The sequence below is a fragment of the Gavialis gangeticus genome, unplaced genomic scaffold (genome assembly GCF_001723915.1).
Source record: "Gavialis gangeticus isolate Ggan-Ray unplaced genomic scaffold, GavGan_comp1, whole genome shotgun sequence".
Taxonomy (NCBI): Eukaryota; Metazoa; Chordata; order Crocodylia; family Gavialidae; genus Gavialis; species Gavialis gangeticus.
The window spans coordinates 274,676-289,621 of NW_017728981.1; the positions used below are offsets into that span (position 1 = coordinate 274,676).

The 14,946-nt window shown below is 41.8% G+C and overlaps 1 protein-coding gene across 1 annotated transcript in view; it reads right to left on the minus strand.

Annotated features, from left to right (window-relative positions):
* Positions 1-1,143: 1,143 nt before the first annotated feature.
* The window catches only part of DIP2B (disco interacting protein 2 homolog B), a 69,035-nt gene continuing 55,232 nt past the window's right edge, over positions 1,144-14,946 (minus strand). Inside the window, exons 29-37 of the mRNA XM_019511157.1 lie at positions 14,328-14,458; positions 13,593-13,761; positions 12,351-12,521; positions 11,367-11,428; positions 11,169-11,226; positions 9,732-9,806; positions 8,877-9,054; positions 6,844-6,967; positions 1,144-5,152 (exon numbers count right to left, since the gene is read on the minus strand). Of these exons, the coding sequence (XP_019366702.1) occupies positions 4,900-5,152; positions 6,844-6,967; positions 8,877-9,054; positions 9,732-9,806; positions 11,169-11,226; positions 11,367-11,428; positions 12,351-12,521; positions 13,593-13,761; positions 14,328-14,458 (1,221 nt within the window). The 3' untranslated portion in view covers positions 1,144-4,899. The remainder of the gene's footprint in view (positions 5,153-6,843; positions 6,968-8,876; positions 9,055-9,731; positions 9,807-11,168; positions 11,227-11,366; positions 11,429-12,350; positions 12,522-13,592; positions 13,762-14,327; positions 14,459-14,946) is intronic.

Consider the following 14,946-nt stretch of genomic DNA (forward strand, 5'->3'; position numbering starts at 1 on the left):
AACGATTAATAGAACCATCTAAGTCAAACCTCTATGTGGCTTAACTGACATTTAGGGGAAAATACAAAGTTGCTGCCTTAAAAAAATTTAAAAGTCCAGATTTCCTAAAATTCAACAAAGCATGGAAGAGGTGCTAAAAACACATATATACAGCTCTCAGGCTGCATATAATGAGAGCACCTTCCAAGTGCATAATCATAACAAAGTTCACTTACATGATGCATCTTTGTCAATCAGAATGCTTGGCAGCTCAAGCTTTATTTGACAAATGTATTCACAAAGTGCAGCGAAACTGAATATTCACTGTTTGAACAGGCTGCGTGAATGGCTGATGCACCACACAGGTAGGATAAAGGAGCTTGGAACACAGCTCTTCTGTTTTGGTGAAGTATGTTCCACGGGCACACATTTCTACATAAACTAGGATGGAAAACTGTAAATGTTAAGAAGGGGGTGAAAGACCCTCTGTTTCAAAATGCACATCTTATAAACATCAAAGTTTTGCAGCAGGAGGAAGTATCCTTATTAGATCACTGGGATCCTGCAGTCTGCTGAATATTCTCAATTCAGTTATTTCAGTAGGATTGTGCAGCTGTCAGCAATGGCCCAACTCTTTAACCGTTAACACTGATCACTTCAGAAAATTCCATACAAAAGGTTTCATGGTCACTCTTAATGTAAACAAGAATGGTCTAAAATAGATTCTAATAAATTCCAGTTATTTCTTTAACCAGTTTAGCAGAAACCTATCTTACATGGAATTCCAGTTTAAAAAGTATTGTTCTAAGCAGAAGCCAAGTAACGAGAACCTATTTTCAACACCTTAAAAAACAGATCATGCATTTGAAAATCGACTGATCATATCTGGACTGTACATCCACTTTAGTGGATCTCAGTTATAACTTGACCTGCAATGATATACAGGTCCAGTTCTTTAGGTCTTAAAGTACCTGCATTTCGATCAGTGGAAGGAGCTCAACTGCTCAAAGATTCAGGCTTTGCAAACATATGTCTGTGTATGCAAATGTTCAAGAATACTTTCAAAGCTCCCCAGTTCACCAAATGAGTAACAAGTGTTACATCCTGACAAAATTCTCTTAAGGGAGCTTCAGGGAGACAGCATATGAAGGACTAAGCAAGCAATCAGGCATCAATATTTATTAACACAAGACAAAGGAAACACAATCAATGCGTTAATGGAACACTGTCCAGCCAGATGTTAAATTTAAAAATGTATATCTAATCTAATTTCAAATAAATAAAAAACTTTATACATAATTACATAATGCTGTAGTCTGAATTTGACAATGGTAAATAGATTGACAATGAAAAAAAAAAGATATTTAGAGCTAAAATTCTAATCCTGTTTTTACAACCTTATCTCCAGGACAGTTAGGATGACCCATCTTTATTACAGTTATCTAAACCAGAAATGCAGTGCAAGTGTTAGCAGAATACAGAATTTAGGGTATAGTAATGTTATGCCACAAACTTTGCTAGGGGAGTAGTTGTCCATTTTGGGTAAAAACTTCTTGTTCAAGCTATAAAAAAAGTAACTGACTCTCAGAATTCACTGCAGCTCTTAACTCAGATTCATGGCATGGACTACAACGGGAAGTTGTTTAAGTGGCTTTTGCCATTAGATAAGCTTTAAAAAAAGTGACACCAGAGTAGAGCTAAACATACATTTGAACACATCTGCTCTCTTTGGACTCATTTCTTGATCCAGTGTTGATAGCTATTCCTGTTCAGAACTCTAATTTTCCTAATGCCAATACCTTTGGTGGCTCTGCCAGGTTTCTGAAGCTTGAGGGTATGTTTGTATAGACCAATGCTATGCCAGGCAAACATGCATCAAATGTTCATTCACATAGGAAAGAATTCCCTATTATAGCAAGGAAATGCTTTAGGGTGAATTGTTTCTCTCTTTTAATGCTCTCCAAAAATTAACCAAATAAATCATTAATCAGTTTGGAAGGGCATCGCTTTATTCCCAACCTCAAGGAGGCCATTAGTGAATATTTCTGAGCACTCAGTGCTGTACAACTAGTTACCTCACAGGGATGTTGTAAGGATTAGATAATATTCTCACCTACAGATGAGGAAATGAAGGCAGTGAAATTATTTGACAAAGGCCACACAGCAAGTCAGTGGCAGAGGTATGGTTAGAACGCAGGACTTCCTCTTGGAAACACTGCTTTATGCTGAACAGGGTCAGAAGCATCCAACATTATCAAAGGTGACCATCTCCTATACGCTACTTAATTGTAAACACAATTAGAGCATTATGGGCAATGGTGGGGGCAAAGACCATAACTGACAATTCTAATACATGAGTTCCTAGTTACAGTATTCTATTGAGCCAGGATAGAATCACATACTAAACTCAGAAGACTTAATTACAAAAAAAGGAGAGAGCGAGAGAAAAAAAAAACAACAAAACAGTGAAATCATGGAATTTTTCAGTACTCAAAAGAGAACTTCAGGATGAAAAAATTCCAAAATGTGGTAGAGTCCACCTTCAATAGTTTAAGATTTCAACCTGTCAAAACAAGTCATTAAAAAAGTTACATGACTAGGATAGTAAGAAGTTAAACAGCTTCTCAGCATTGTTTCTTAAATGTAGATCAACTACACGAGGCTGCATTGCAAGTCATGCTTGCTATGCAAGAGAAAGTGGTGTGTGAAGACGAGATTTTCTGTCAAATGGAGCTGTAGTACTTGAGCAAGTTTGATATGCTGTTATGTAAAAGAGCTACACTAGCATTAATTCTGTATCATCAGCAGATAGAAGTGTCAATTTCTTCACTTTTCCAGGCAGTTAGTTAAAATCAGATTTATATGGAGGCTTCACACACTTCTAACATCTATATAGCAGCATGACATTGTGGAAATACCAATGTTTTAATATATCCATGAAGATCTCCTGTTATATGTCTAGACTTTGAAATATTAACTCTTCAGAAATGTAAATTTGTAGTTCCGGTGTTTGCAAAGAACTCTCCTTTCTCCCTGATGAAAGACTTGCCTTAGTATTTGAAGATCTACAATGATACAAACAACTTAATCCTAAATTTTTAAACATATATTTGGAGTTTTCTATCTTAATTTTAGTACTTCAGACCTCTAGTAAACTGTTAGAGTGTATCAGTTTTTCAACTATAAAACTGGAATTTGTTTACAGATGGCTGTCAAAGCTGCACTTAATAAATCTACTACATAGTTAAGGATTTATCTATGTTTACATGATAAACCTTTAAAAGTTGTCTGAAAACATTGTGTACTTATTAAAATGGAGGTAAATAATGCTATTAAAATATCCTTATTAAATATTTACATAACAGACCACACACAATTGGTCCAAAAGAGCAATTACAGTATCTGGTATCTCACGTACTTCCAAACTCTTTTGTCCCTTCATAAATGGAAGGGGGGAGCAAAACAACAGGGACTTTAAATATATTCAAAGGCTGTTAAAGATTAGACAAAAGAAACAACTCTGAGTTGAAGCTGACCCTTAGTCCCATGCACCAAGGACTGCAAAGAGTTTACGAACAGCCAATGTTCCTATAAGCTTCGAGGCTTCTGCTTTTCGGTGTTTGCACATGCCGGAAATTGACCAACTATTTTGGATGCTGTAATGACTTCACTATAGATATTTCACCATACATTCACTGCAACTGCTTTCTCTGCCCTCTGTTGTTCCTCTTACTTTAAATAAAAAAAACAACCAACCAAAATCACAAAAAACTCCACTCTGCTGATTTTAGTTGATATCCAGACCAAAACATAAATTCATTTTGGTGAATGTCTTAAGGAATGGTATTTCCTGGTATTTCCAGTTTAAACAAAGTTTTCTGTACAAATTGCATTTGCTGCTATACCTGCATGCACACAATGGAATAGATTAAAGATAGGTTCACTCCCAACAGCGAATTCACCTGTGTGTCAATTTGTGTCATAATCTTAGAGTTTTGTTGTGCTTTTAACACAAAACTCAAATGGCTAGAAGCACCAGCTTCTGTTAAGCACTGTGGAGTTTCACCGTAATGGTTTTTACAATTTAAATGCTTCAGCCTCTTTTAGAAAGATGAGCCTTAAAATCATAGTTTTCTATATGCAATGACACATTCTGGCCAGAAATAACAAACAGACTACATACTGAATTAAGAAAACTTGCATAAGATCTGCATTTCTCATGTGAGTTGCCTGACCAAACGTAATTAGAGTAAGGACTTAAAAAAAGTACAGTCCTTCAATGCCTCTACTTCAAATGCCATCGTTACCCAAGCTGATTTTAAGTGAATTGTGTATATTCATATTTACATATTTAAAATATATGTAAAATTATTTTAAATTCAAGAAATATCTATATGAATAAGTAATTCTTAGATTCAGTGAGTCATTGATTTGGTCATGGCACAATTTTAAATAAGCAGTGTGATCTCATGGAATGAACACCTACAGTACATTGCAAAGTATGTTATATACTGGGGAACTGCAGGACTCTGATGACCCATTTCTTAATAGTTTATCATCTAACTAAATAAACCTCCCCTTATATAATCCTAAAACAGTATTAGATAAAAATACAAATATGTACAACAAATGAAAAAAGTAACACTACTGTAAAGGCCTTAGGAATTTTGTAGCTCACGCCTGTCAACTTTGCATTGTCTGTAAAGCTAATAATGTTCAGTAAACTGTTACAAACATTTTCCATTGGCTACCATATTTCCTCTTGTTGATGCATTCATAATCCCACAGGATGAGATGAAGGAAATAGGGTAGTAAATTCAATCAAGTATTAGTACTTTTTCACCAGCTTCATTTCTATAGACACCACTGGCCATTCTGGTGGCCCTGTGAAGTTTGTGAACATCTCCCTCTACCCCCAGGCTACATGTTGTAAGCCACATAGATTGGGTCTAACTGATCAGCCAGGAAACTGTCACGGAGATGCATCCGTTGCTTCTCTCCTCTGGAATTGATAGGAATCACTCCTGGATCCACCACCACCACCACTCCCACAATTAGATAATGTTCTTCCAGAACCACATTGGTAACCAGAGGGACTAAATCCAGGGCTTCCTGTTCACAGCCACACAGCTCCACAACTACCACAAGCAAGTTGGTCCATGTGAATACAGCACTGAAAGTTAACAAAAGAAATATTTAATACATAATTATTTTAATTAGTATGAAGCTACAAATCTAACTGCCCTTTTCCGGCCTTTGCTATTTGTTTCAGTATTTTCCTGATGCATAAATTCCTTCCATCTATTACACCTTTCACTATGATAAGACCCTCACACTCCCTTTCCTAGCAGGCAGGTAAAGCACAATGTGTGCATAATATGTTTTGAGTTGTCCATCTACAGGCAGTATCCTAGCAAGAAAATGGTAGGAGGGAAGGGAGGGAGGGTGTTAAGGAGCTGCATCAAACACGTTTTAAAATACAGGTTTCCCTCAATTTATGCTGTACACGTGTTCCCAGAGAAGAGTGCATAAATCTAATTTGCATAAAGCAAACCCACTTTACAATGTAACAAACAGGGATAGGTTGCCATGGTGGTGAGGGAGGGAGGGAGTGAGGCTGGGACTAGGGAAGGGGCGAGGGGAGGGAACAGTCTAGAGTGGCAGTCACCCCAGCCCTGGCTGCAGCAGCCCCAGGAGTGGCCGATGCCAGCTGCCTGCAGCTGCTGGGCTACACCATGCTCCACCTGTCCTCACTCACCTCTACTCCTGGGCTGCACCATGCCCTGGTGCAGGTACCTAGTGTTGGCTGCTCCTAGGGCCACTGCAACAAGGGCTGGGGTGAATGCTGTGCCCCACGCCGCCCATGGCTCCGCTTGTCCACACTCACCCCAGCCCATGCTGGAGTGGCCCCAGGAGCAGCTGACACCAGCTGCCTGCACCATGGCACGGCACAGCCCAGGAGCTGGGGTGAGCCCAGGCATGGGGGGACAGGCGGAGCATGGTGCAGCCCAGCAGCCACTCCCAGGGCCGCTGCAGCCGGGGCTGGGGTGAGTGGGGCCACAGCCCTTTCACCTCCCCCCCCAGAGTTACCTGCTTTGGGGGTGGGGGGTGTCTATGTTGATTGCATAAGAGCGAATTTACCTCACATATAACAAATTATGGATCTAAATATGCTCATTGCATAAGAGCAAATTTGCATATAAAGAACCAGCAGAAATTGAGGGAAACCTGTAAAACAGTTCTGATTTCACACAAGAGTCCTAGCTAGTCCTTTCTACAAGTGGGGAGAGCTGTTCTCATCTTCCTCTCTACAAGTTCTAGACAATTCCATTGTTTGCACATCTTAAAGTTCGAGAACAGTTTTGTTTTGGGGATTCTGAGCTATTATTTTGGATAAGGATTTCTGGATCCCCCTTCAAGTCATTTAGCCGTCCATCCCAGGATACAGGAGTCCCTCAAATAAGTGAGGAGAACAAAGTGGAGAGAGGAAACAGTACTGTCAAAGACCAGGGCAAATCCTAAACACTAGTAATCAGGAAGTCTGACATGCAGGCTAAATGTTTCTTTCACTTACAGGTGTAAGAATAGAGAACTGTTCTTTATGCACCAAAACAGAGGATGAAGTTTATATTTTGGCATCTTTTGTTAAGGCTCCTCACAAACGAAGCCTCAGCTGAGTACTACCCCTAGTATGCAAATGGAAAAACTGAGGCACAGAGTGGTTATGTGACTTGCCAGTGGCCACAAAGTATATCTGGGAACAGAGCTCATCTGACTTATCCTTGTGCTTTTCCTGCTACCTCATGCAATCTCTAAACCCCCAGCTAACTAGGGATATGTGCATTCCTTTGTATTCTAGTTTACCATTCAGCAATGCTCCTGTGTGTTCGTGAAACTGAGGTCTCTATATCAATTGGATGATAACGCAGTCCTCTCAGCTCCAAAGTTTCATCCAGAGCTCCTACAACATACAGTGCATCATGGCGCTCTGAGGGAAGAAACAAAAAGTTAGACACAAGCATACTTTAGGGGAACAGAGAAAATAAGTACTGACATAGTCAAACATACACAGACACCTGGGTTATGAATGTTTACACCATAGTCCCTCCTGGACATTTATTTAAATCCTGGGCACTAATGGCAATATTTTCTCTACGGCACAGAGCACCGGACAATGGATGTTACAGGCTATCCCCAGCAAAGTACCCGACTGCACTACACTTTATACCAATCAGTACCACCTCATTTGTGTCTGCACAAATATTCGTATTTGCTTTTAGCTGAAATATTTAAACAGGACAGATATTTAGAAACAACAGATCTCAACATCCTCTCAAAACACAGAAAATGCTGTTTTCACTTGTCTTGCTATGATCAATGTGCTGGTAAGTAACTTTATTCTGGGATACTATATATAGAGATTTATTACTGTCTTTAGATATGAAAAAGCAACATTTAAGAACATAAATATTCAATTCTTCACAACAGATTTAAAATTTATCGCACTTTGAACAACTCTAAAGTGCAGCAAAAATTGAGTGGGCAGATGAGAGTGGTGCAGTGCAACATATCTGTTTGAACTCCTATCAGAAATTACTTTTGATGAAACAGGGATAACCAAAATGTGTTACAGTTACACTTTAGCTGGGAGGCAGTTTTATCTGTATGCAACTGATATACTGCAAATGGAAAATGTTTCCAAATGGCAGAATTTGAAATGCTTTATGTATTTTTCTGTCCATACCTCATTGCTTTAATATCTATCAACTATAGTCGAAATACCACAAACCTCTAAAACGAACCCAGGTTTCATGTCATATATTCCTACAGGCATGTGTACAAGTAATAGCAGCACTGTTATAACCACTGCAAGCATAGCACGCTCCTAAACTCATACCGTTTGCTTTACAGTTACAATCAGATTCAAATACAGACAGGAATAACAGGTCTTATATGTGAGTTTAATAACTGTAGGTGAGGGTCTAATACCAACTTTCAAATGGATAAGATATTAATAAACTGTGGCCTTAGTGTTCCCTATGGGAGCCAATCAGGTTGCAGGATTACAGCAGCTTTGGTAAAGCTCAGGTCTGCATTAGAAACTCCTGTTGGTATAACAGCAGTAGTTAAGGCTGTCATTCTATCTGACGCAGGGCTTTAATGTACACATGGCTGCATTAGCAATTATATTTTGCCAGCATAATTATTTTATCCATGGCACTTGAGTAAACTGCACTGGCCACAAAACTCTTTGCCAACGTAAGCTGGGTTTCCATTTGAAGAGTCTTCTTAGAGCCATAGTGGAAAACCCCTTCTGCTCTCTCTCTTCCAGACAACATGAATTATTCTAGAGTAAAATTACAAGGATAAAAACAGCCTGAAATAAAGGGCTAGCAAAAAATTCCAAATGTCACACGCAATCACACATTCTTAGCCAGAGCAGTGCCAGGAAACAGCTTGCCTTTCTCTATCCCAGAAACATGCTGCCCGGAATTACCTGTGGTTTGAAATCGCAGGCTAGGTGCGTTTCATTCCCAGGAGCTGGTGGGTGGAAAGTTTGCTACATGCCTCTACTATGGCCCCTGTTCTCTCGCCAGAAGCAGTTAACAGACCTCAGTTCCTCCATTTGGCCAGAGATAAGTCAGAAACAGAACACAAGGTGTAGACAAATAAAGCACATGTTCATTTGAGGAACTCTTGTTCCACCCAGGAGGAGACTACAGAGTGCTAGATGGCTATAGCTGGGGCTTGGAAAGCTGGTATTAGAGAAGGAAGAACTGATTACTCCTTTGGAGAATACACCATGGAGACCTGAGGCAGTCGCACATTATCACCAGAAACAATGGCAGATTCTCCATCTTTGCTTAAATGGTAAAAGAGATTTATTTTTGTCAAACCTCCACTGGCAGCTGTGAGCTCCGTCCGGCGAACAAAGCCAAGGTATCCAGTTCGAGCCCAAAGTGTCTGAGCAGCATCACCAAAGCTCAGGCGAGTGTTGAAATGATCAGCTGGGAGGGTTTCATTATCGTAGATGGTGTAGTAGCCACTGGCTGTATGTGGACTATTCACCCAAATCTAAAGGAAATAATAAAATACTCAGACCTGTGCCCCATGGAAGCAGGGCATTCTTTGAATAAGAAGATTAAAAGCACTGTTTCCCAAGGGAATAATTAAGGGACTGAACTGTAATAAGAAGCTCTCTTTGCAACTAAGATTTCCTTGGTTCAAGATTCCAGAAGTGCCACCCAAGGGCCAAATCTATCTTGCAGAGTCTCAAAATGCCCCTGGCAACTGCCTGTCCCATGTACCTGCAAGAGTAAGTGGATGAACTGGTTGCAAGGCCTTACTGCCTGTGAACCCCAACAGTTCCTATCAGAGCAAGTTTAACTATGATGAAATGTACTGAAGTGTAATCAAAGCAATCAGAATAATTGCAAACTAGACTGATGGTTTGGAAACCCAGCCGGAGAAAATGGTCCCCAAAGCAAAGTGAGATCTGCTACAGTGAGCCTTTCAGTTCTAAAATGATTTCTCATTCTCTAGGTTTGACATGAAAAGCACCACTCATAAAAATGCTCTGAGCACTTCAACAACTGCACAGCAGCATTAATAATAAAGCCTGAGCAGGTTCATTCTGTTGGCCAGTAGCTTAACAAATCAAGTAACAGAGCAAATAAAGCTACAGAGATAGAGATAAAACAGCTCAGCCAGTGAGCAGCAGAGAAACTCCCAATAATTAAATCAGCACCTACCTCTCCAAGATGAGAATCTCCAACAGGCCCTTTGGTCTCAGGATTGACTATGACCACTTTGACTCCAGGTAAAATCTAAGGAACAACAAAGGAATGTGGGTATTTCTGCATGGACCAGCTGCACGCAAGTATGCAAAATCCAAAAGCTCCTTATTCACCTCTGACTTTTATGGCATAGCTTTCACCTATGGAAGTTACGCATGCCTCCACGTTCGTGTGTGTGTACTTGTGCACGTCCCTCCCACCTTGGGAGGAAAAACGTGCACCATGCATATAGGCTCGGTAGTGCTATGCTGGTTAGCTCTGCAGGTGAAAGGGACTTGGGGGTCATGGTTGACCACAAGATGAACACGAGCCTTCAGTGTGATGCTGCGGCCAGTAAAGTGAGCAAAATGCTGGTTTGCATCCATAGATGCTTCTCAAGCAAATCCCGGGACGTCATTCTCCCATTGTACTCGGCCTTGGTGAGGCCGCAGCTGGAGTACTGTGCCTAGTTTGGGGCTCCGCAATTCAAAAAGGATGTGGAGAAGCTTGAGAGGGTGCAGAGGAGAGCCATGCGCGTGATCAGAGGGCAGGAAAACAGACCTTATGATGAGAGGCTGAGAGCAATGGGGCTATTCAGCCTGGAAAAGTGCAGGCTCAGGGGTGATCTGGTGGCCACCTATAAGCTTATCAGGGGTGCACATCAGGATCTGGGGGAATGACTTAAGAAGAAAGAACTTCACTGTCTGAGCCCCCAAGGTTTGGAACAGACTGCCACCTAAGGGGGTTCAAGCGCCCACTTTGAATGCCTTCAAAACACATTTGGATGCTTATCTTGCTGGGATCCTGTGATCCTTGCTGACTTCCTGCCCCTGGGGTGGAGGGCTGGACTCTATGATCCTCCGGGGTCCCTTCCAGCCCAAATGTCTATGAAATCTATACAGCATGTATAAAAACCCTGAGATACTGATTCATATATTAGCAAGAATATGTTAATGACACAAGCTGAGATGGACACAGCATTCTGGCACCATCAGTTCTGGCCATCATAGAATTTGAGAGTTTAAATAATGAACTCGGTCCAGAACACTTGGAAATACTTTGCTTTACTTAAATGAAGTAACAGGGACAGCTATGGTCCATCCCCAATGCATGGCAGCCTCCAGAAAAAGAGAACACTGAAACCCAAAAAAGTTTTAGTACATCGCACCATGGGAACAACCAGTTCCAGTGGAGAATACGGTTATGAGTCAGAAAAGAATTCATCATAAATGGGTAGTACTGCACTGGAAAGTTAATGGAAAGCTCGCCACTCCCGTGCCATAGCATATGATGAATACAGCTGCCTTTCTGAACGGCAAGTGTGCATGTAAAACATTCTGAAGGAGATATGCATGCAGCCATATGCTCAGATGTTCTACGTGCCAAGCTATTAGGAAATCCATGAAAAATTACCTTCCCGGACTCTGAAAGCAGCAAGCTTTGTGGAGCTCCCCTCTCTACTAATCGCACTCTGAAGAAATAAAAACAAAAAACATCAAGAAAAGCAAAAACCTGCAAACTCATCTAGCAAGAGGAATCTGTTCCAATACAGTACTATCCAGTACATTACACAGTGGATTATTAATCAAGTGCAATGTAAACATACTGTACCTGTCATGCCTTAATGATTTCAGGTCTACGTACACTGTGGTGGGGTCAGGCCCAGAGGTTCCCTAAAGGGTTAACATTGAAAAAAGTTTTTATATTTCTAATCAGAATGATACGGTAATTAATATAAAGTATCAAAAATTCAGAAAAGAGCAAACAGCAGTACGATTTACAGCACAAAGAGGACACAAAGAGCACTATTTCTGTGACACCTGCTCCAACCAAGAGGCATTATGGGAGGGGAACCAGTCCTTGAATAGCTGTTTGGTTAGCAAAACTAGGGTGTGTGAGGCCCCCCTGATTCTCACCTACAGCTGAGCCTCCCTATCTCTTGCTCAGTGGGAGCTGTATGGTTCTTTTAGGGTCTGAATCCCATCACTTATTCTAATAAATTTACTTTATGGAAACAAGACACCTCAAAGATTATCTTCAGCCGGTCCCTAGTCTAACTTCCAAGCTAAGGAGTTGGGGCTCAAGGACACAGCCGCAGGGCAGGCACAGTCAGTGTCTGCATAAGTCCCATGCTGACACTGGGGGAGCACTTACGCAGGCAGGCCAGCAGCACCTGGCTGCAATGATCACTCCTACCTGCAAAGCTGCAATGCTGAGAAGTGTGAAAACTGGGCCAGAATGGATGTCACCTCGGAACAATCTGCTCTTTGAGAATGTCTGCCTCAGTGACCAGCCTCCCGTTGGCTGCCACAGGAAAAGCAGACTTGCACAGAAATATGAAACCTGGGAAGTATTTCGGCTGTCTCTTATTTCTGCAATGTGATCTGATGGCCAAGAACATGAAGGAGCTGCAGGATACGATGCCCGGCTGTTCGCTACATACCAGCGAGTCCTCCAAAGAGCAGAATTTTGAGTTAAACTAATAATCAGACAGTGTCTGGTAGCCAAGAAGTTTAACAACTCAAGAGTGCAATGGGACCTGGAAACCTGCTACTACTGACAATGCTTGTTCTCCCTGAAAGCACCCTAACATACCTGTAAACAGATGGCTACATTGACTCTCGACCCAAAGGTGGTGCTGACAGCACGCAAAGACAGGCCAATGTCTTTGAAGAGCTTGGAGAAGGACTGGGTCAGAGAGACTCGCGGCCGCTCCTCTGCAACCACCACACAGGTCCGGACACAGGACAGATGAATTCCTCTTGCCTGAAGAAAGAGGCGTGCAAGTAAGACTGCTGCACTGCTTCTGACAATGTAACCAGACACATTGTTCCAGAAGACTGTCTACCCTCCTGCTTCACATTCAGAAGAATGGACGCCTCTATTCCAGCTGTGGGGGACACCCCTATGTGCACATTTAGTTTCCCTACTTGCTTCCCTCTTTGTAAGCTATGACATGCAAGTTTTAAGAAGTCCCAGAATAACTACTAGAACTATGACACTGTCAACACAGCTTGCTATTATAAGAAGCACAGTGCCCTTCACTTCTTTATGCTATATCATGGAAAATAAAGTGGAAGAAACTGAAGCTAGCAGGGGAAAGGGGACTTGCTGAAGATCACAGTTACACCAAAGTTTGGACCAGAACTTGCAGTGATCTGTTCTGAGCACTAGACATTCCTATCCTATAATTAAGGGTGAAGTATCATGTATTTCAGATCTGAGCAATAGCCTGTGAGACAATACAAGGAAACCTTCAAAATTCTGTATCACCAACACAGCAACGCTGAGCTCCAATGTGTACACACAGCACAGAGCCCATTTTAGGGAAAATGGATATAAAAGTTCCCTGAACCTTTTGCTTTTTATCTTCTATGCACTCCAATGGGGATATGTGATATCTTTTATTATACCTACTTATGAGTTGGAAAAAATGTTCTTTGCAAGCTTTTGGGTACAAACACCCTTCTTCAGGGAGAGGGACAGTTTGCAGTTGTTTGTGCTCTCCTGGATGGGTTAGAAGCCAATATTACAAAAATTAATAAACGATATCACATTTACCCAAAGAACCGTGTCTGCCTAGGTCCTTAGACCAACACAGCTACAACCAACGCCTCCAATGGGGATGGTGCTTCTGCTTTATAGGTGGGCCACGAAGTCTGATCTACAGCCCTGGTGCATAATAAGATCATGTAACAGAGCATCTGTGCCATATGTGGCTGATACCCTCCTGGAGTTTTTGCTATCAACATCTGTAATGGTCATCTCCTTTTCCTTTAGCAGGACAGTGGGCATCAACTTTTGGAATAAGTGTAAGACCCAGGCAAAGCCTCTTACCTTTAGCATTTCCACCTGATTCCCAAGTCCCTTTGTGCACAACTCCATGACTGAATAGGAACAGAAAGTGTCCCTGATTTTGTACTGACTGACAGTGGAGAGCCAGAGGAACAGATTGGATTCCAACTCCATAGGAGGAATTAAGATGGTCTGGTGACCAGAGTACACACTGCCGAGAGACCAGAAAAATGAAGGTTTTAGTCTAGGAGACTATTAGCCTTAAAATAATTGTTACAGTATTTTGTGTGTTGGCAACATCATGCATCTGCAACACCAAAATCAGGTCATGAGATTCTGTCTGAGACCAGCAGATGATGGCTCTGCTGCCCATCTCTTGCAGCAACACTGTATTACTAATATTGCCTCTAAACCAATACAGCTACAACCTGGATATCAAACCAGAGAAGCAGTTCACACACTCCCACAGTCACGGTGAAGGAGGCCATGCTCCGCAATATGCTCCCAGAAATAGGTTCCATAGGAATATCATATAAAATAAACACGGGAGACAGGACAGCTGAGCGTGAATGAGAGAAGCAGGCTAAAGTGGACCTTTCACCCAGCAGGCAAGGGGGACTGCTGTCCAGAGCTGATATTCAGCTGCTGTAAACCAAAACCATTCAGCTCCCAGTCAACCCAGCTGTGTTGCCCTGCACCAGCTGAGGGGAGGGCCCTCCACTTCCTGTTTTACGACCAGGCAGTATCTTAGTCTCGTGCCTCTACTCCAAGACATACCTGCAAAGGCACCAGAGCACAAAGCCGAGCCCACAGTATGGATCCAGGCAAATGGCAATCTGCCGAGAGGAGTAGAGCTCGCACTGGAGCTTTATTGCCCTGCAAAGGGCACTCACTGCCGAGTGGGACATCTGTAACAGAAGACAGGGAGGAGAGATAGGGTGTTGAAATCCAAGGCGGTCAGAGCAGGACTCCCCCAATACAGATGCTATGTAAAGTTAGATTTAAGCCTGATTTCCTAACAATGCTACTCTTCAAAACTGAACTACTGCTAGCCTTATCTTGCATGGCAAACATAGAGCGCTGTGAAAGTCCCCCCCAGCTCAGTTCTGTATCAAAAAGACGTCATGAAAGTGTCTGATGTAAAAGGAGAGGCATTGTCCTAGGCAGTTTTGATAAAAAGGTTGTTTCTTACTCTACACATCCCCCAGTTCCCTTGCCTTGTATAGTTCTCTGCTTCCAACTGACTCTGTTTTTCTTTCCCAAAAGAAAACACAAAACTCCCTCTGAATTTTCCTCGCCTGAAGTCAGGATGGTGGATACACCATCCCCATAAATTAACAAGAGTCCTTATATAGTACAAACTGTGTATGATAGTAGTCCAAAGCTGAAAGCCTTA